A 21,413-nucleotide genomic window follows, 5' to 3' on the forward strand; every position below is an offset into this window, starting at 1 on the left:
AAGTGCAGGAGAACAGCTCCTACGCTCCCCTTGAACTGAAACATGCCAGGGAGGGTGCAGGGAAGGAGGCGCAGTGTAGGAAGGTCAGAGCCCCCTCCCGGGCAGGCCAAGCAAAGCAAGCCCTGCAGGGCAACTTAGCATTTGCAGAAATGTGCTGGGGTGGAGGGGGGGGGCGTGGCATGTGACCCCATGTGACATCCCCCCACACCTTGCCTCTGTTTTGGGCGGGGGGGGGCAATACCCTCCCTGCACCTGCCCCCAAACTACGCCCATTCTTACAAACCTAAAATCAGGCATGAGCTTAAGTATCTTATTAAATCAGGGGCATAAATCTTTGATGAGTTATCATATCAGTGCTTCAGCTGGTATAGATAGGCATAGCTCCATTGACTTCAGTGAAGCTGTGCCAATGTGCACAAGCTGAGGAACTGGTCCATAATGTGGGACCACAGGATTGGGCTTTTTACTTTATTTATGTGAGCGTTTTTTAATTTGTTGATTAGCATTGTGGCATTTAGCGAGATTCAAGTTTCTAGCAAAATGCAAGCTGTGTCAGAACGTGGTCTTTACATGAACTGTGCAGCGGACATATTTAACACAAGTTTGAAAACATATATTTTAAATCTGTAAATTAGTCAGTTTCCATGACATTTGATATAAATGGTACAACACAATATATTTGGCACATCCTGTATTTCATGGTGAATAAGACTGGAGTAAAGAATAAGGTAGTAGAGGCCTCCAGGGGAGAGAGAAAGATGAATTGTAAAGTTGGTGGTGGAGGATTAAGAAGGATGTCATGGTGAAAAAGGAAATACTGGAAGAGATTTAAATTCCAGACTAAAGCTGGTCTAGGCCTTAGTATTATTCAAGTCACATGAAACTGCATTTTTTCATGTCAAGCTGAAAATACACCAGTTTAATTCCATCTGGTCTCAAAGTCCGTAGGATTTGAGGATTTGTCATCATTACATACAACATTATGTCAAATAAACTTAGGGAGGCTTCATAGTTAGCTGCTATTCAAGTATGTATATACTTCTCTGCCACTCTGTTCACAGCCCTGAATAATGGAAGCACAATGTGGTCAGCATGCTTTATGAAGGTGTAGGAAGCTCTTGCATATATCCTGTCAACCGCATAGGATTCTAATCATTATTTTTCTCTGTGCATTTTCCCCCTAAGTTGCATTTATATCTTCTTTAGCAATTTTTATTGTTTTAAATTGGAGAGGCCCAGATTTTGGGTGGCTGTTGCAATTAGTATCAGAGGGGTAGCCGTATTAGTCTGTATCCACAAAAACAACGAGGAGTGCGGTGGCACCTTAAAGACTAACAGATTTATTTGGGCATAAGCTTTTGTGGGTAAAAAACCCACTTCTTTAGATGCATGGATGTGATGCTTTAGGAATCACATCCCGGTAGAACACATTATCCCACCATGTAGACAAGCCTTAAGAAGATACCCAGAGAGACAGTGTTCTGCTGGAGGGTATGGCTGTGTGCTCTAAACATCAGGTTTGAAATATTGAGTCTCCCTGGAGCAAATGATGCAGCTTGGAGCAACTTGAAACCTAGGAAAGGTTGCTCAGAACTTTGTCTTTAACTGAGTTCCATGCAAAAAGCAACAGAGGGTCCTGTGGCACCTTTAAGACTAACAGAAGTATTGGGAGCATAAGCTTTCGTGGGTAAGAACCTCACTTCTTCAGATGCATCTTACCCACGAAAGCTTATGCTCCCAATACTTCTGTTAGTCTTAAAGGTGCCACAGGACCCTCTGTTGCTTTTTACAGATTCAGACTAACACGGCTACCCCTCTGATACTTGAGTTCCATGCAGTTAACTGTGTGAATTTTCAGGCCAGACCTTAAAAACTACAGCTCTGATGTCTGTGTGGCTGTTAGAGCCAGGGTTGTAAGAGTAGGAGTTTGTGCTTGCATCATTATGCTACATATCCTTCCTCCACTGCTGTATAACATTTTCTGCTGTCTTCTGTCTCAAAGTTAAATGCATTTTCATGGTGTGCCAAGTGTATAACAAGTCAAGTGCTTTGGGACGAAAGATGTGGTATAAAGGTAAACTATCATTACAATGTACTCTGCTTCACCTGGGCACAATATATTTGGATGTATTCCAGGGAACTGATTGAGCCTAATTTCAGTGAGTGATAAAGGCTGCTGATTAAGTGGGATGGTGGTATTAGAAATTTAGATAGTGCCAAGTTGCTTAATGGTGATTAATCAGGTGTTAAATAGGTGTGGAATTCTAAGATCTGATCTTTTAGTAAGTAAATTGCTAAATAAAGATTAAGAGGTGTATTTTCCTTAGTTCTGAGGAGGCCTTGGTCAAGGATACCCGTGTTTATGTGGTGTCTAACCAAGCAGTTCCAGGCAGTGGAATTTACATGCTCTAGCTGCAGGGTTTTTTTCCACACCAGCAGAGCTTCAAAGTCCTGGAAACTGAAGCGCTCTCTTTTCACAGTTTCTTTTAAAATGCTAGGAAATTAAAAGAAAGAAAGAAAAGAAAATGAATACAATATTAAAGTGTGGTTCAGTCCTGGAAAAGGGGCATGGCAAAAATGACGTTTTTGGGTTCTACATTCATTGTCTCTTTCTAATTTCCAGTTCAGATTTTCTCAGCTTGCACATAAAGATTTATTTTGAATTTCTAAATGCCCTATCCACCAAATCATCCTTAAACTCTTAACAGTCAGACTGAGTCGTTACCATATAATACATCATCCACAGTAACAAAGGTTCTCATAGCCCCATTATGGCTTCAGCTATATCTATGCAACCCTATTGTCTTCATATTATGCCCTCAGTGATGCGTGTTCCAACCCATGTAAGGTTACACTGGTATCTTTGGCATGTAGAATCTCTGCTGTTGGTGATGGTGCACAAAATGGAAATAATCCAGCTTCAGTCTGAGTCCATGGTGAATTTGTGGGTTTGGCTCTTAGAAAAAACATATTGTCTTCTGTGTATATTAGGAATTGATGCCGGTGGTTAAGATGCTGAGTGCCTTGTGAAGCTTGCTATCCTTTTGTATTTTCAGGTATTACAGGGAATTTCATTAATTACGCTCCTTTTTAAAATAACCCCTCCCCTTTAGTAGATCTGTTTTGTGCTTTTTCTAGTGTCCTTGACTTGGTTACATCGTTTCTTTCTGTCCTCTGACCAATTGAAATATGCTTGTCCTTCCTGATAAAAATTCAAGTTTTCTGGACAGTAATCAATTCCATTCATCTTTCTTCAGCTCACTCCAGGCAGCCTTGACATCTGTACACATACAGAATCTTGACACACATTTCAAATCTGATCAGATCATGACTACCAGGTCCTTGACACTTCCAGCTTTTGGAGACACAATAACTTTTCAATTGCAGCAGCATGGCGACTCAGAGCTGGCATCTGCATTTGTCTAGATTTGACATCATCATCCACATAGTAGAATAGAGGCATCATGACACTAGAATTCTACTGCAATGTGACGTAGTGTGTGATGATGGGAACGCCCTGTGGGGAAGGGAGCCAGTCCTATACACTGAAATTTAGTTTATTCTCATTAACTGTTCGCATGGTTCAGAGATCCCCAAGATGAGGATTTGAGGTGCTCAGGCAGGAGACACAATACCCGGGGGAATGCAGGAAGGAAATCATCCTGAGTGTGGGAGTAGCACAGAAAAGATTTCATTGGTAGGCATTTTTCTTGCACTTTTCCAGTCTCTCTGTTCTTTGATCTCATCCTAAAGCAGTCCAAATTATCAGCAGATGAACAATTCACATTCCATGCCTGTTTGACAAAACTGCTAGAACCCTTTAAAACTGTTTAGCAGCCCCTTAGATTTCCTTCAGTCCCTTGTTTGTGTTATTGTATTTGTCAGCTTCTCCTGAGGTAGGATTCAGACTTGGTTTTTGCAGTGCCCTCTGCTGCAGTTAAACACAATGGGATGAAACCAATAAAGCCCCTTTTAAAGCAGGGAGTCTTCAAGATCCTCTTTTGTTGGAGTAAATCTTGTATGGCTTTCAATCTGTTTTAGATCCCAGCAATGCTCGTTAAAGCTCCCATTTATTTCTATATCATGTGCACTTCTCATTGCATACCATAGAGGATATTATTTCAGAGTTAAACTAGACACTGAGAATATAGAAAAAGACAAAAGCACACCAACAAAAAGCAACACTGCCTAAGAATAATTCTTAGAGCAATATCTTTGCTCCAAGTGGTCTCCCTGGATCATACAGTATGTAGATACTTCATTATTTTTATTTGGAGTGTTTCTTTAATTGGAAAAAGTGATTTGCTTATTTCTAAAGGTGATCTTATTTTTCCCAACTTTAATTTACATCACAGCATATTTGGTCCTCTGAAACTTTGATTGGTTCCATATCAATGGCCAGGGAAGGAATGAAGGTTTCCATGTCAGAAAAGAGGGTTGTTAGAACAATGTTTACAGTGTAAAGATGCAGCAGCCACTACTAGGTTAGCAGTTGGCACCCACTGATGTCTGTTGCAGCCGACTGTGAGGGACACCACGCCTTCATGTCATTACTTTAATGAGTACACAGGACCTCCAGAAATCCCCATCTGGAAGTACTCCCAAAAGGGGGAGGAGGGTTAATCCCTTTGGAAGTCACAGAAAAAAACTGACTACGAAGCTTTCATGTTTATGGCTAAAATATAACCTCCATAAAATGAAATCATTCCTGCAAGCCACTTCTGGCTCCTCTCTTGCTGTTTTCTTTGGGCTTTATTCTCAATTATGCTGACAGAGCGGTGTGAAGTGGCCTTAACCTAGGCCAGTAAGGGAGTCATCACCCTCTAGTAATGGCTAAATACCTGCTGGCACTTGGAGTTAAACAGTGTTGCCATGCAACACAACAAAGTTCAGCCAAGTTCACATGAAGCTAAGGTGACCATAGGTCCCATTTTGGACAGGACAGTCCCTTTTTTAAGCCCTGTCCCGGCCATCCCAACTTTTTTTTTTTTTTTTTTTTTCAAAATTGGCATTTGTCCCGTTTTCTTTTGCCGATTTGATCAGTTGGCAAGAGCAATGGGACAAATGCCCACTTTTGTCAAAAAAGTGGGGTATGGTGTGGAGGAATGTGGGGGGGGGAGATGCCAGCCCATGCAGGTGGGGAGGGGGCAAGGAGGCAGCATTCCAGCATGCAGGTGGCCGGCAGGGTTCCAGTGGCTGGCAACAGCCTCACGTGGAGGTGGGAGCTGCTCAGGTGAGCAGCTGGGGGTGTGCTGTTTTCCCTTTGGGAAATATGGTTACCCTACATGAAGCATTGTCAGCTAATGCATCTTTTTGGATCAGATTCAGTCTGTTTGGAGGGGCAGAGGGGTGGGTAAAGAGAAGCAGAAATTAATTTGAGGATCTTTCTCTTTAATTCCCAGTAAGTGAAGAGGCTGTCTGACACTAGACAGTGAATAATTGTCATCAGCTGAGACAGTCACTGGGAAATCCCAGACCAAATTTTATAGCCTCAGCTTTTTCTCCATCACACTTCTCCCCTCACCAACATCTAGAACATAACTGGTCCATGACTGCAGCCCCACCAACATGCATGTGGGGTTGCATCACAAAGTCTAATGATACACTCACATATATATGCAATACATTGTATGGAAGATATAAAAAGCATAGACTCTATCCCGTGCATGCCATTACTTATGGAATATACCACAAAACCTTCCCAATGAAAAGGCAGAAAGAGGGAAGGATATTTTTGCGAAGAGGGGAGGATATTAAAGATGTATAAAGGTGATGGCTAGAACAAGGCTCCATGCTGACAACAGGATTGTTCCCTTTTTGTTTTCCATACCAGGTGATTCACTGGAACTCACCAAAGAAGCTGCGAGTGAAAAACAAGCATGTGGAGTTTTTCCGCAACCTCTACCTGACATTCCTAGAGTACGATGGGAACCTGCTGAGGCGGGAGCTCTTTGGCTGCCCCAGCGAGGCAGACGTCAACAGTGAAAATGTAAGTGGGAAGCCTGAGGGTTTCTTTCAACACAGAGACAATGCAGATGATTGGAAGGCTGGTTTGTGGTTAAGAGACTGGGCTGGGACTCAAGAAATGTGGGTGCAGTTCCCTGCAGTTCCCATAACATGGGATAAATCATTCATTCTCACTCTACTCTAGTTCCTGTCAGTAAAATGGGGATGATAATCCTGCCTTTTCCCCAATCTTTGGCTGCCTTTTTTATTTAGGGTGGGATTGTCAAAAGTTTCTAAGAGATTTAGAAGCACAAATTAAACATCAACGGGACTGGTGCTCCAAACTCCATTTGGCACTTTTGACAATCCCACCTTTAGGGCTAAGATCTCTGGGGGCAGGAACTGTCTCTTACAATGTGTTTGTACAGTGCCTCCCACAGTGGGGCCCTGGTGTCAGGTGGAGCCACTAGGTGTTTCTGTAATGCAAATAATGAAGAAGAAATGAAAGCATCCAGAATGCTAGGTTTGAAAGTCAAAAATCTGCCTTTTACATGTATACTGCATGGTATACAATGAGTTAATCCATGAATGTACAATTATGATGTGAGATTACAGGAGGGTTCTGTCACAGTTCAGGGCAACTGCCCCTGTATTCCCCTTCTGTGGTCCAACAATGACAATACTCTAGGCTTTCAAACTGTTACCTCTCTTGGGTGGAGACCCATGTCTCTTTCCCTCCTGACCAGGGCTTTTTCAGGCTACACAGCTCCCTATCTATACTGTGAGTTCCCCAGCAAGTCAGACTGCCTAAACAGGCATGCTTTGCTTTCCCCTCAGTGGTAATAAACAGCATAATTGTCCAAAGATGTAAGTTATCACACAGCCCTTTCTAAGCAAGCACATTTATTCTTAAGATAAGAGCATAACAGAGAAAACATATTGAAAACAATACAGGAAGCTATATGCATGCTGATAAGCTTACCAGAGATCACCCCAACTCCAACAAAGAATGTGGTAGGAGTCAGTCCCTCAAACTCCACCAGGGTTTTTTTCTGTGCTTACAAGTTCATAACCACCTTAGCTCAGCACTGACATGAATCTGTGAGTCTCTCCTTTATACCACCTGGACCTCTGATCTTGTCCTTATGTAACAGGTGATCAGCAGACAAAGGTCCCGCCTCCTCAGGGCGAAGCTTCAAAAGGCTGAGTTCTTACATAACTGCGGGGCTAACATTTGCATACACCTCCCCCTAGAGATTTCCTAAGAAAGCCACATAACTATAACAGTTCATTCTTTTCTGGCACATTGTTTCAAATAGATTGTGAGGCTCATAGTATTTCCCAGGGTCTTCATTAGTCATGTCTTACCCCTAGAGACATTACACTCACAATCCAGCAAATATATAACCACTTGCATTTTTAATACAATGAACTCCTAAGATACTTAAACTTAATTCAACAAGGCTTGTCCAGAATATTGCAGGAAAATACCATATCTGTCAGTATCTTTCTTTAATAACTATGTGCCCTCCCCCTTCCCTGCAAACTACAGTAGCAGTGTTCTGAACAGCAGCAAAATGCTTACAAGACAAATCTGCCAGATTAAGTGACTCCTCTGAATACTGCAAAGACATTTATATACAGGGAGTGTGGACATGGGTGTGGTAACAATTTTTTTTTAAAGTTGAAGGAAGCCTTTACATATAGATAGATACATGAACTTTCTGTGCAGTGCAGCCACAAAAGAGTTCTAGCCAAATATCAATTTCAGCTACACAATTTGAAAAGATAGAAGCAAAAAGTAGTAGCCCTTTATGGTGCATTTTTAAAAAAAGGACAATGGATCTTGTAAAATACCTGAGATACTCTATATGAAAGTTAGTAAAGCAAAAACAGTACCACTTACACATTACTAACCAACAGTCAAGAAGCAGGCTTTAGTATTTTTAACACCTGAGAGTGTTGCCATTGCCTCTGTGGGTAAGTCAGCCATAGGACATGCCACCAACAGTTTCTCAACTACAGCACTTCTAGATGTGTATATGCTGTACAGCCAAAGGCCTGGCTGTTACCCAGAGTTATCATCTCACCTGCATTTGGGGAGGATAGGGAATCAAAGAAAGTGGTGAGAAATGGATAAATAGTGGCGGAGAGAGACTGAAACAGAGAAGAGAAGAAACAGAGAAGGCAAAAATAGATGTGGAGGGGAAAGGTCAAATCAGAAGAGGAAAAACCTCTTCGACAGCGAGACTTTTAGAGAATAAAATGAACTGAAAAATGTTAAAAGGTCACTGGAAGGCTGAAGAACAGAGGCATCAAAATATTGAAGGGAAAATGGAGGATATAAAAAGGGAGAGAAGGTTAAAAAACAAAACAAGGGGCACATAGTAAGATACATATTTTATAAATAAATAAAGATATCCTATCTCCTAGAACTGGAAGGGACCTTGAAAGGTCATTGAGTCCAGCCCCCTGCCTTCACTAGCAGGACCAAATACTGATTTTCCCCAGATGGCCCTCTCAAGGACTGAACTCATAACCCTGGGTTTAGCAGGCCAATGCTCAAACCACTGAGCTATCCCTCCCCCCATATAGACAGTTTGTCAGATGCAATGTCTTGAATCTCTTTGATTTAATGGTATCTGATTTTATAAAGGTTGTATGGCATGGCAAAGCAAGCATATATGTCAAATGTGCATTTTGATGCTGCTCCTAGGACTCACACTGCACATGTAGTTCAATATGGCATTATCCCAGCATGATTCACAACCCCTTGCCATGTTTTATTGCTTAAATAAGGCTGGGGGATGGAATTATGCTGAGATGATGATACTCCTAGTGGATTAGAAGGCTTTATGTGCAGCCAGGTGCTTGTCATTGTATCTCCCTGTCCTCTGTAATACCTTGGTAAACTGATTTATTCCAGAGATTGTGTTGGTAGAGTACAGAGAAAAATGTACATTTTGGGTGCTGAAACTGGCAGTTCAGAAAGCTTAAAATTGCACATTTTACTGAGCTTGTAGCTGGTATGTAGATAGTGGTAGGTAACTGAGTAAACAGGTACATCATGACACTAGACTGTTTTAAGAGTAGAGAGAGCTAGATGATCACTAATCCCCTGAACCCTACTTGTGATCATTTACAAGAGCCGTGGCTTGTTGTGTCTGTCATTCACAATCTGGCTTTATCAGATGCCACCCTTAAGGCCTCAATCCAATATGCTGGTTATTACAGTACTGTAATTTAATACTTGTAATGGTGATGTATTTAGTATCTTGTTTGGAATGTAAATATCTGTAAAATATATAATTAAGTTCAGTAGTTTATACACTATTCCCAGTTACACTAAGGCCTATTTACAGCCCTCTGGCAGTGTCAAGATGATTATAAAGATGGCCTTTAAAAGGATGTAATTACATTTATTCCCACTGTAAGGCCCCTTTACACTGCCTTAGTTTAAATGATAATCTGCTCCTATATCTCTATCTATGTGCAGGTAAATTAACTCATATTTTTTCGTCTTTTTTAAAGTGTTTATTAAAAGACCCAGGGGGCCACACATGGAAGTGATGTGCCCCAGGGACCCTGTATTTAGTAGTCTTTTCTAATCAGTAATGGCACTTGGGCTGCACCAAACAGCAGGGGTGTTATGAGTCTGGAGTTTCAAGCAGTACAAGCTCCACTGTGGGTTAGAAACTGTGAACATGAAGGGGAGCTGGGCAATGGGACGTACCATGCAGGTTCATCATTATGGCTGGGAGCTGGAACCTAGAATACCAGGCCCAAAAGCCAGAAGTATAACTACTGGTAAGGATACCAGAGGCTGGGAACCACTGGTATAGGCCACAGTGATCAGTGTATTGCACTGAGAAAAAATGATGCGCATCTGTGCATGCTACTATGTATGAGCCTTCTTTCCATGTATAGCTGCCGTGCTGTCAATCTGCTGCCAGTTGCAAACAGAGCTGATACATTTTTGATTGGAATCACACAACACATGCGGTGACAGCTTTAACTTCCTCTCAGTGCAGCATAGAGTGTGACTACAGTGCTCATAGCTTTTGGGCATCATGTACAGGTGAGCCCACATCCTAACGTCAGAAGAAACTCCTGTGTGTTGGTTATGGTCTTCCATCTCTAAAGCAAGTCTGCCTAACATGGCAACCGTAGCAAAGGAAACCCTGTGAAGTTACCATCACCTGGTTCATTGGCAAATGTCAGTTGTCATCTTGGTACGCAACAAGAGAGAAAGGTTTAACATTTTTGAATTAAGTTAGAGACAGATCCTCTAGCAGGAAGAGGCTGTTTTAGCTGTGACCAGTGCACAGATGGTGGTGATTTTCAAAGAGAGAAAAGGAAAAAGCTGGCTCGTTGGACTTTGGAGCTGAGATGGTGGAAATGTTCATTGGTGGCTGCTGCTGCTGCATTGACATGATTACAAGTTCCTGGATGAAAATGCTTGAATTAGAATATTCAGTCATTGCCTTGCTCCATCGTTCTTCCTCTTATTCTTTCCACACACAGAAATGAAGAGAGTTCCTTGAATCAAAGGATCTTTCATTTCCCTTAGTACAACTGACAGCACAGCAAATGATGTTTGAGGGTCTGGCCCAGTTCCCACAGTGGGGATGAAGGGGGCGCAATGCTGGAATAGAATGGATGGCTGCTGGTCAGAAATGAAGCAAATTATCAGAGCTCCTTGCCAAGTCTATAGAGGAACAGCTGGAGGTCATTGGAAGGAGCTGACCATACTATGCTTGCAGTGGAGCCGGTGCCATCAGTCCCTTTTGTTTTCATGGGCACTAAAAGAAAAATCAGAGTGAAAATGCTCTCCTGTACTGATTTGTGACGTATCACTACCCTTCCCTTCATGCAACATGTGGATGGGAAGTTAAGATCTGAGCCTAAGCATACTGGAAAGGCTTCCATTGACTTCACTGGGCTTTGAATCAGGCCCTTAGTCACTCTGTCCCACTTGTTTCATGCTCTTTTCCATGTCTGCCTGCCCCCCACCCTCTTTTCTTTTAATGCAAGAAGCAAGTTTTCAGGGAAACCCATAAAGGCAAAGCTCACAATAATCTCGTAGTTATGAGTTTTCTCTTGCTTATAACATTCATGTCCAGCATTTCATACTAAAGGACCTACTTGTAAAGCCTCAAATACTTGAGCAGTATGTTTAGTGTTTGAATGTGACTCCATAGCTAAGGCTATAATATCCACTCTGAGCCTGAGTTTGGCACACGGACACAAAGACTGAACCTTTACACTGGCCCATAAAAGCTCCTTTCTGCAGACAATTTCTCATGAGGAGTCCCTGCCAAAGGGGGATTTTTTTTCTTCTTCTTAAGCTTGAGATGCAATGGGACAACCCATATATATGAGACTCGGGGCCTGATCCAAAGCCCATTGAGATTCATGGGAAGACTCCCATTGATTTCCGTGGGCTTTGGATGAGGCCCTTCTAAAAGAATTTCCCGAAAAGTAAAAGAAAAACACAGCAGCACTTTTTCAAACTATTTTCTTTTTGGCCCTTGTTCCACAACAGCAACACAACGGATGTAAACCACTCTAACTAGCCCTCGCTGAGAAGGGACTGTTTTTACCAAGTTGGAGATGTAAAGATTTTAACTAGTACTGATGACCTCTGCATGCGTTGTTATAATTTCCATCAGAGGAACTGGTGACTGCTGCAAGCCATGCCCCACCTAATGTTAGCTTTCTTCTTAAAAAATTAAATATGTCTAAAAATAAACTGACAAGACAGCTTTCAAGCCAGACAAAAGGGCCCCAATCTTATAATCAGATTGATGCAGAAAAAACCCTGTGTTTGTGCAGCACTCCAGCATGGGAACAAGTGTTTGCACTAATGGAAAGCTTGGGGTGTAAGATTTGTCATGATGGAGTTTTTTCCCTATAAACCATAAGTTATTTGAGGTGGGAAACCTTGGTCTTCCCCAGCTGAATCCTTGTCTGTTCATTGGCCACAGTTATTATTATTATACATGGGGCTGGTACTACCACCTCTGATTAACGTTGCCCGACATTTCCCTTTGTAAGACCCTGTTTTCTTTGCTTATAATTTTGCCAAACTTTAACTGTTTGGGCCAAAATTTTCCATGCCAGTTGTCTGCCTCAGACTGATATTTTTGGAAAATTTCAACCAATACAATTCAGCCATTTCTGAGACCAGGCTATGGAAAAATACGTTGTTTTATCCATGGTAAAAAGTCTGGTGATGTTTTCTTTGAGGCACCCTGCATGTGAGCAAGGACTTGAAATTTGGCCGGGGTATAGCCTTTGCCTCAGGGATGTGCCTTTTGCCATCTCCATGAAAATCAGTACAAATTTTGCCAAGTTATAAGCCTTTGAGTAGAGACTTGCCATAGTTTCCAAAGTCAAATCCCTGATGATTCTCCTCAGTGTGCTGGAGCGTCTCACAGCTCCTAGCCCTGACCAAACTGTGCATCTACCATCCCCACAGAGCGACTGAGCATGCTCCAGCCCAGGGCTACAGTCACAATTGTAATTGCTGCTCCTAGCTACTCCAGACTGGAGTGGGGCCAGGCACTGAGAAATGACAGCAGGGAGCCTGGAGGTCAGAGAGAGACAGGGACTGGGTGCTGGGGGGAAGGAAGTCAGAGAAGTGAGCAGGGGAGTCTGGAGCTGGTTGGGCAAGGTGACTGGGACTAGGGACTAGGGACCAGTGAGGGGAAATAGGGTTGGAGAGAGAAGACACATCTGATAGAGGGTCTGGGATGTGGGGGGAGAATTGGGACTGTTTGAGCAAAGAGACTGGGACAAGGGGTTGGGAAGTGAGTGGGGAAACGAATGAGACTGGATGAGAAGCCAGGGGAGGGAGATTAGGACTGGAAGCCAGTGTGTGTGGAGGACAGGGGAGACAAACTGAAAGAAGAGCCAATAGATGAGATCTGGGACTTGCTGGTTGGCCAAGGAAACTGAGGACAAATTGGAGCAGGAGAGTGGGGACTGGGACTGGCTGGGCAAGAATACTGGAACCAGGAGTGAGAGGGGTATATTAGAACTCGGACAGCAAGCCCAGAGAGGGAGAGTAGGAGTGGCTAGGCAAGGAGATTGGGACTGATATGAGAAGCCTGAGGAATGGAGATTGGGATTGGGTAAATAATGATAACGGGACTGGGAAAAGAAGCCAGAGGTGAGGAAGAAACAGGACGGGGACAGAAAAAGGTTGGAGGGAAGTAGCAGAGCAGTCAAGCTTGTGTGGAATGGGCAGAAGACTCTGTAACCCTTGGAGCACACTCCTCTCCAGAGTCTGGAATGGAACCCAAGATTCATGACTCTCACCATTGCCAAGCTGTCAGCAAATATCTGTGAAACCCTCTGGCAAAGTATCTGTCTCATCCCCCCTTCTAGTGCTGGTCCACATGAAGGACAATTTGCTATTCATACGTTACTCTATTAGCTCAAGTGTCAGAGGTCTGTGCAGTAGTTCTAAAGGTTCCAACCCTGCAGATGAGCCCTGTGGGTGTCAATGTGATGCCAGATGATGGAATTTCTGTTTTTTTTCAGTTTGCTTTTAGGAAATTATACACAAAAAAGAACATTATTAAGGCTGCAAAGTCAAGCACTTAATGTGGAATGCCCTGATTAAGGTTGCCTGTGCAACCTTAATTCAGCCCCCTTGTGCATATGCATTGTGATACAGTCTTTAATGACTCGATCACATGCTGTTTTTTCCACAAGACCTCAATCTAAGTATAAACAGAGGGACCCCAGGTCCCTACAAGAAACCGAAGAAGGAGAGCACATGGTAGCAATGAGACAATTATGATCAGCATAATAAGCTGCAGTCACAGCTCACTATCTGTGTAGCCATTGTTCTTATCTTTACTTGTTACTCCCAGCCATCCTGTTCATCTCTCCACAGGGAGAGAGATGACGACAGAATCTTAGTTCTGTTGTAAGTGAGGTAACGCTAATAAAAGCACTGTATGGTGGTAAAAATGGTGGTGCCCTATCTACACTGGTACTCCCACCATCGCTACCAGCAGTGGAGCTGCGCTAGCTAGCATTGCCAACAGCACTATCCAGCTGCAGAAAAGGTGGCATTTCTGGTAAGAGTGCAGGGCCACATCATGGCTGCAGAGAAGGTGGTTCTGGGTTGGGTGTGGGTGAGTCTATGGCCTCATCTCCTCCTGCATGCCAGAATGACTGCACTGCAGGAACACTGGCTACTTCTAATACAGTATAATGACTCCAGACATTGCTGCTCAGGCAGTGGACCCTCCTCCTTGTCCATATCACAGCTCAGTTTCATTGAAGGCATAATTTGGCCCATTGTGTAGATACAAAATCTGTGATGGTGTGGGAGGAATAAAGGTTTAATTGATGTGGGATTAGACTGACTTTATCACTAATCAGTGGAGAAGCCAGAAGTGCATTATGTAGATCATCGCAAACAAGGGCAAGTAAATGCTTTCGCCATCCCACGCTATCTTCTATTTTGTTTATGCTGCATTACAGGGAGCAGTTAATGTAGACATTTTTTTAAATGCTAAACACCAGGGGTCAAGTTGTCTATGGGTGTAAATTGGTGCAGCTGCATTGAAATTAATGAAGCTGCACCACTTAAGGCTGGCAGACAGTTTGCCCCCATGCTGATATTATTTGTCCTATCTCGCCAAATGCAAAGTCTTTGCACTATGAATCTTAAGTGTAGATGCTTTGGAGTGAATATGCAATTAGGGGGCTAGATCCAAGATCAGTTCCCTTCTCTGCCACAAATTCTCTATGTGACTTTAGGCAAGTCCCTTAGTCTCTCTCTCTGTCTCAGTTCCCCATGTGTAAAATGGGGTAATTGCACTGCCCTACCTCACAGGTGTGGTGTAAAGATGAATGCACTAAAGATTGTGAGGTGCTCAGATACTGTGGTAAGGGGTAGGTCATATAAGTACAGAAAACAGAGGGAGAGAAAATACATTATTAATACATTTCTAAAAATGATTCAAAATTTTGTTACATAACTGTGTTATTTTAAACCTTGTGAGGCAGGTTATATACCATTAGGAAACCTGGTTTTCCTCCTCTCCACTGTGATACAGCAGATGTTTCTAGTTGGAATGGTCATGAAATATTGGAGTTTAAAATGTCCCTAATCCCAGATGGAATATGGGCAGTCCTAGATGTTGGACCGGTATCATTTTGGGGGAAATCCCACATATTTTTGAAGCACGTTTTTGACAACCGGTTTCAAGCGGAGTGCCCCAAGGGTCAGTCCTGGGGCCGGTTTTGTTCAATATCTTCATTAATGATCTGGAGGATGGCATGGACTGCACTCCCAGGAAGTTTGCAGATGACACTAAACTGGGAGGAGTGATAGATACTCTGGAGGGTAGGGATAGGATACAGAGGGACCTAAACAAATTAGAGGATTGGGCCAAAAGAAACCTGATGAGGTTCAACAAGGACAAGTGCAGAGTCCTGCACTTAGGACGGAAGAATCCCATTCACTGTTACAGACTAGGGACCGAATGGCTAGGAAGCAGTTCTGCAGAAAACGACCTAGGGGTTACAGTGGACGAGAAGCTGGATATGAGTCAACAGTGTGCCCATGTTGCCAAGAAGGCTAACGGCATTTTGGGCTGTATAAGTAGGGGCATTGCCAGCAGATCGAGGGACGTGATCATTCCTCTCTATTTGACATTGGTGAGACTTCATCTGGAGTACTGTGTCCAGTTTTGGGCCCCACACTACAAGAAGGATGTGGAAAAATTGGAAAGAGTCCACTCGGAGAGCAACAAAAATGATTAGGGGGCTGGAGCACATGACTTATGAGGAGAGGCTGAGGGAACTGGGATTGTTTAGTCTGCAGAAGAGAAGAATGAGGGGGATTTGATAGCTGCTTTCAACTACCTGAAAGGGGGTTCCAAAGAGGATGGATCTAGACTGTTCTCAGTGGTACCTGATGACAGAACAAAGAGTAATGGTCTCAAGTTGCAGTGGGGGAGGTTTAGGTTGGATATTAGGAAAAACTTTTTCCCTAGGAGGGTGGTGAAGCACTGGAATGGGTTACCTAGGGAGGTGGTGGAATCTCCTTCCTTAGAGGTTTTTAAGGTCAGGCTTGACAAAGCCCTGGCTGGGATGATTTAGTTGGGAATTGGTGCGGCTTTGAGCAGGGGGTTGGACTAGATGACCTCCTGAGGTCCCTTCCAACCCTGCTATTCTATGATTTCTGTGGCATGTCAGTTTAAGAAAAACATCTCTTTGCAGCTGCTCAGAGATTTGAAACAGTCCTAGGAAGATGAATTAGTGGACAGAGCATGGGTTTGGCAGTCAGAGGTCCATGGTATGTGCAATTTATCCTGATTCCACCCTTTATCACACAGATAGTAAGCAACACCCATGTGGTATAAATATATAGACAACTAGTTCTGGTAAATTATGGGGATTTATGGTAGAATTCAGTGAGCTGCTTAAAAGATACTCCCTGGGCTGCTTGTGCCTGTCAGTCCAGCCCTGTCTCCAAGGCCACTTTCCCCGAGCTGAAGTCAGCTCACATGCCACAGCTGGCTGCCCAGAGAAGTAATTTAGCAAATGCATTTTATTTTTGGATCTGTCTGTCTCTTTGTTTTGGGTCTTGCATCTCACACTCTCTCAGCTCGCTGCCATTTTCATTTCTGAGACATGTAACATGCAGATGCTAATGAAAGCACTTGCTGCCTCCAACCACAGATTCTCTCCAGAGAATAGCTACTATACACAGGGTGAAAAGAACATGGCTTTTAAACCGTAGGATTCTTCTCTAGAGGTAGTATTCCCTACATGGTCAGTGGCCAGCAGCCTTAGAGAAAAAGATTTTGTGGGAAGGAAGAATATTATATTAATCAGATATTCCCAACTGGGAAATACATGCTGTCATTCTAAGGGAAGGAAGCTGTGCTATAATAAGATAATTGTTATATGTATAATGGAGATACCAACTTTTTTCAACAGTAGCAGGTATTAAGATCTTCATTTTGGTGATGCATATGTTCAAATGAGGGGATGTTTGCATAGATCTGTCAGTATTCCCATTATAACCTGTGCTTTTCATGGATGTATAACAGCTGATTTTCAGTTGCACTCACACTGCCTGGGTCCTGGCCACTGGTCCGGGGGGCTCTGCATTTTAATTTAATTTTAAATGAAGCTCCTTAAACATTTTAAAAACCTTATTTACTTTACATAGTACAATAGTTTAGTTATATATTATAGACTTATAGAAAGAGACCTTCTAAAAACGTTAAAATGTATGACTGGCACGCAAAACCTTAAATTAGAGTGAATAAATGAAGACTCAGCACACCACTTCTGAAAGGTTACCGAACTCTGATGAGTAACATGGCTGCAAACTTTCAACCAGGCTATACATTCTCAGCCTGTAAATACTGAATATGCACCATGTAGATATGGATAAGATTGTGTCATTTGAGAAATAGTATGACAACAAATAATTTAAGGCAACTACCAATGGGGCAAAATTAAGGTTGTACATGGAACCTTACCTTAGACAATTTCCTGGCTTTTGAGTGCTTAACTGTGCATCCTTAATATTCTCTTAATGTACTTCATTTTAATGGGATGTGTGTGTGTGTGTGTGTGTGTGTGTAACAAAAGAACACACACAGCGATAAATATCCTTAAACATCAACCAATCAACCATTGTCATCTGTAACATAGTAGCATGTAAAGGCCCATCTGGAAAAAGGCATTGCTAATATCTGCAATTTATACGTGGGGAAATAAAGCACAAAGAGATGCAGTGACTTGTTCAAGGTCACACACGCAGAGCTGAGAATTTTAACCCAGATCTCCTGAATCCTACTCCAGCACCTTCACCACAAGACATTCATAAATGGCTGAATTCAACCCAGGAGACTCTGCCTGCCTGCTTTGGGATTCCCCTGGCTTCTAAGAGTTTGGGCTTGTCTCTTCAAAGGGCACTCTACATTTGAATTTGTTTTACATTGACTGACGGGGCACCCGTTAAGTATCATAACCTGCATTTCGTTTGCATCTTAAAAAAAAAAAAAAAGTTAAGACTTTTTTCTACTCCCCTACTGGGCTTTATAAAAGTTTTTTGTGTAGGCTTAAGACAATACTACCAAGTTTGTGAGGCGCTCAGATACTACAGTAATGGGGGCCCATATACATACCTTCGATAGAGAGATAAAAACTTGTTTGGACCCACCCTTCCTCCAGCCTCTCTCTTCATTCCATGCATATGTAACCCATACACCTCCTGGGTATGGTGTTCTGTCCCATCTAGTGGCACTCAGACCACTTAGGGAGAGAGATACAATGAGTCTTCTCTATAGCCTTAGCTAAGAGCCAGTTGGCTTTTAGCTCATGCAGTAGAGACTCATGCACTAAGCTCCAGAGGTCCCCGGTTCGATCCTGCCCGCCGACAATCGGGGTCTGTCAGCGTAACACATATGCCTGCCTGTTCAGTTTCAGTCTAGATTTTCCTGCTGCTTCTCACCAGTAAATACGATCTTGCAGAGACTTGGAAGGAGCATTTGTGTAACCGCCATTCCTCTCCCCAAGAAGTGCATGAGAGAGATAGCAATAAAACAATGAAGTTAATTATACACAAAGGCTGAGAACCTCAAAAATATTTAGAAATCTAATTCACATTGATTTTCATAGAGTTGCCAACTGTCTAATTGCACAAACCCAAATACTCTTGTCCCAAACCCCCTGCCCTGCCCCCTCCCACTCCAGCCCCCCTCCTTCACTCGCAGTCTCCCACTCTCATTCACTTTCACCGGGCAGGGGGTTGGGATGCGGGACGGGGTGCGGGCTGGGGGGTGGGGCTGAGGGGTTTGGAGTGTGAGTGGGGGCTCTGGGCTGAGCCTCTGGCAGGGGGTTGGGATGTGGCTGGGGGTTGGGCTCCGAGAGGGAATTTGGGTGCGGGAGGGGCTCAGGACTGGGGCAGAGGGTTGGGGTGCAGGAGGGGGCTCAGATATGGGCTCTGGGAGGGAGTTTGGGGGTAAGAGGGGGTTCCGACCTGGGGCAGGTGGTTTGGGGTGTGGGCTCTGAGAGGGAGTTTGGGAGCAAGAGGGGGCCGGGGCAGGAGGTTGGGGTGCAGGAGGAAGTTCAGGGTGCAGGCTGCGGCCAGGCAGCCCTTACCTCAGGTGGCTCCCGAAAGCGGCGACATGTCCAGCAGCGGCTCCTAGGGTTATGTGCCGCCAGGCAGCTCTGCGCGCTGCCCCTGCCTGCAATCACCACCCCCGCAGCTCTCATTGGCTGAGGTTCCCCATTCCCGGCCAATGGGAGCTCGGGGCGGGAGTAGCATACAAAGACCCCCTGGCTGCGCCTCCTCCTAGGAGCCACTGCCAGACATGCTGGCCACTTCTGGGAGGCGGCGCGGAGCTAGGGCAGGTAGAGAGCCTACCTTAGTCCCGCTGCGCCACTGGACTTTTAGCAGCCTAAAATCTTCCAGATTGGCTTCAGTAGCCTCCAGGAGATCAAGCTTGATTCCAGGAGACTCCCAGCCAAACCAGAAGGGTTGGCAACCCTAGGTGTCTAAAATACCTTGGAGGATCTGGGCCAGACTTCTGGCAAATGCACAAAATAAAAAGACCAAACAACAGAGATTTTTTCCTCTCTAATATTTTTCTGCTGCATAGTCCTTGGTTCTGCTTGTAACACTAGTAGGTACAAAATGTGTTTTTCAACTTGACAATGTCTCCTTAATACTTGTTTTAATGAATTTAATTTTAACACACTGTAGTTATTAGCTATTTGTTGTAAAGTGCTGGACTTCCAGAAAACAGAACACCCAGTAAATAAATACGTGGTAATTTCACTTCCCAAACTTTCTTTTTTCATCTTTTTCATTGGCAGTTGCCAGAGAAGATGTGTGTTTCTGCTGGAATATCACTAAGCCACCTTCAAGGGGCTGGTTTTCTTTGCTTAGTTACTTGGCTTTGGAAGATGTCTACAGAGTTGCAGTGTGGCTAGTGCCAGTTGTAGCAATTTCATTTTAAAAATGAAACATGTCACTTGAAATAGGCTGGCTAAGACAGGAATCTGATTGGCTAACTAGCTTTCTGAACCTGTCCCATGAGGTGCTTTTACTGACTTTGCACTCCGTAGGTGGAGGAAGGTGCTTAGCCTTTTGCCTCATAATGGACTTGATGCTGTGCAATGCTGAGCATTCTGGCTGCGCTCCAGTGAAGAAATTACTCGTGTGCTTAACTGTAAGCATGTGAGAGTCCCACTGACTTTAATGGGATGAGTCACATTCTTAAAATTAAGTTTGTGTGCAAGTGTTTTGCTGGATCAAGGCCAGAGGTCTCAGAAAGTTACAGGATTGAGCCAAATATGTGGGGCCTTTCTATACATCAGGTCACATGTTATTGCTTTCCTGGTCATGTGTTACCCTGTAATTACAGCATATGTGCAGACTTCTTGCAGATTCTAAGTACTAATAACATGAGGGGTCAAATTATGGCTGTCACTATGTGAATGACCTAGAGGGGAGGAAAGGATGCAAGGATTCCCTCCTCTAGGGTACCAAAGCTGGAGGCAGCCAATTTTGGCTGCTGGCATTGGGGAATACAAAGGAGAGTCTCTGGGACTGTTGGCATTGCTAACTAGCTCAGAGGAACCATATCTGGGCAGAGCGGAAACAAGGACATGTCTACATCCTGTGCTCTGGGAAGTGCAGGAGGAAGAACAAGCTACACCTTGCCTATAGGTATAGCAGGTTCTGCTACTCATTGCACTCCCCACCAGCACCCTTGGTGGTTTTATGACTTTCACAGTCATAGCACTGGGATACATACGCTGCTGTCTCCCCCAGTGCTCAACAGAGCCCCTAGCTGAAGTTTAGCTCAAAATGTTATTCTGTAACTCATAATTAAGTCTTTATGTCCTTTTAGTTTGGAACCTGGAAGAAATCAGAAGACTGCCTAGTTAATAGCTGCTGTGCAATTACAAACTTAGAGCCTGGTCATTTGTAAAATAAAGTAAGATCCTAAGGTAGCTACAAGAAATGCTCTGTAACTATTTCTTCTAACCATTTAAACTTCAGGCTGATCTAATAAGGGAATATTAATGTCTTTTTACGAGGGAGGAAAAGAAAAACAAATGAAGATATTCCATCTAGTCACTCTGCCAATTTTGTTTTTTAGGGGAGAGCCTATGCTGCACAGTGTTTTGTAAAGCAGAATGGATAAAACACGAACAAAACGTTAAGGAATTTCTCATTTATTTTGAGGCAGAAGTGACCTAGAATTCCAAGGTAGTTTTGCCTGAGAAAAGACTGCACCATTTGGACTATAGTCTTTCCAAAAGTATTCTCATTTGACAGATATTTTCAGAGCTAAGTGAAGGACTTAGGCCCTGTTCCAAAGCCCAGTGGAATCAAAGGGAATCTTTTCACTGACTTCAGTGGGCCTTCGATCAGGCTGCAAAGGCAGTTTATTCAGGAGAAGACTGAA

General features: G+C 43.5%; 1 protein-coding gene across 4 annotated transcripts in view; it reads left to right on the forward strand.

Moving 5' to 3' along the window:
* LARGE1 (LARGE xylosyl- and glucuronyltransferase 1) overlaps positions 1-21,413 on the forward strand; it is a 362,997-nt gene that overhangs the window by 308,824 nt on the left and 32,760 nt on the right. For all 4 annotated transcript variants that reach the window (XR_010597851.1, XM_065581487.1, XM_005300815.5 and 1 more), the window contains one exon: positions 5,834-5,989. Coding sequence is in view for 3 of the 4 variants with exons in the window: in XM_065581487.1 (XP_065437559.1) it covers positions 5,834-5,989 (156 nt within the window). In the remaining variant the exon portion in view is untranslated. The remainder of the gene's footprint in view (positions 1-5,833; positions 5,990-21,413) is intronic.

This window comes from Chrysemys picta, chromosome 1, assembly GCF_011386835.1.
Source record: "Chrysemys picta bellii isolate R12L10 chromosome 1, ASM1138683v2, whole genome shotgun sequence".
NCBI lineage: Eukaryota > Metazoa > Chordata > Testudines > Emydidae > Chrysemys > Chrysemys picta.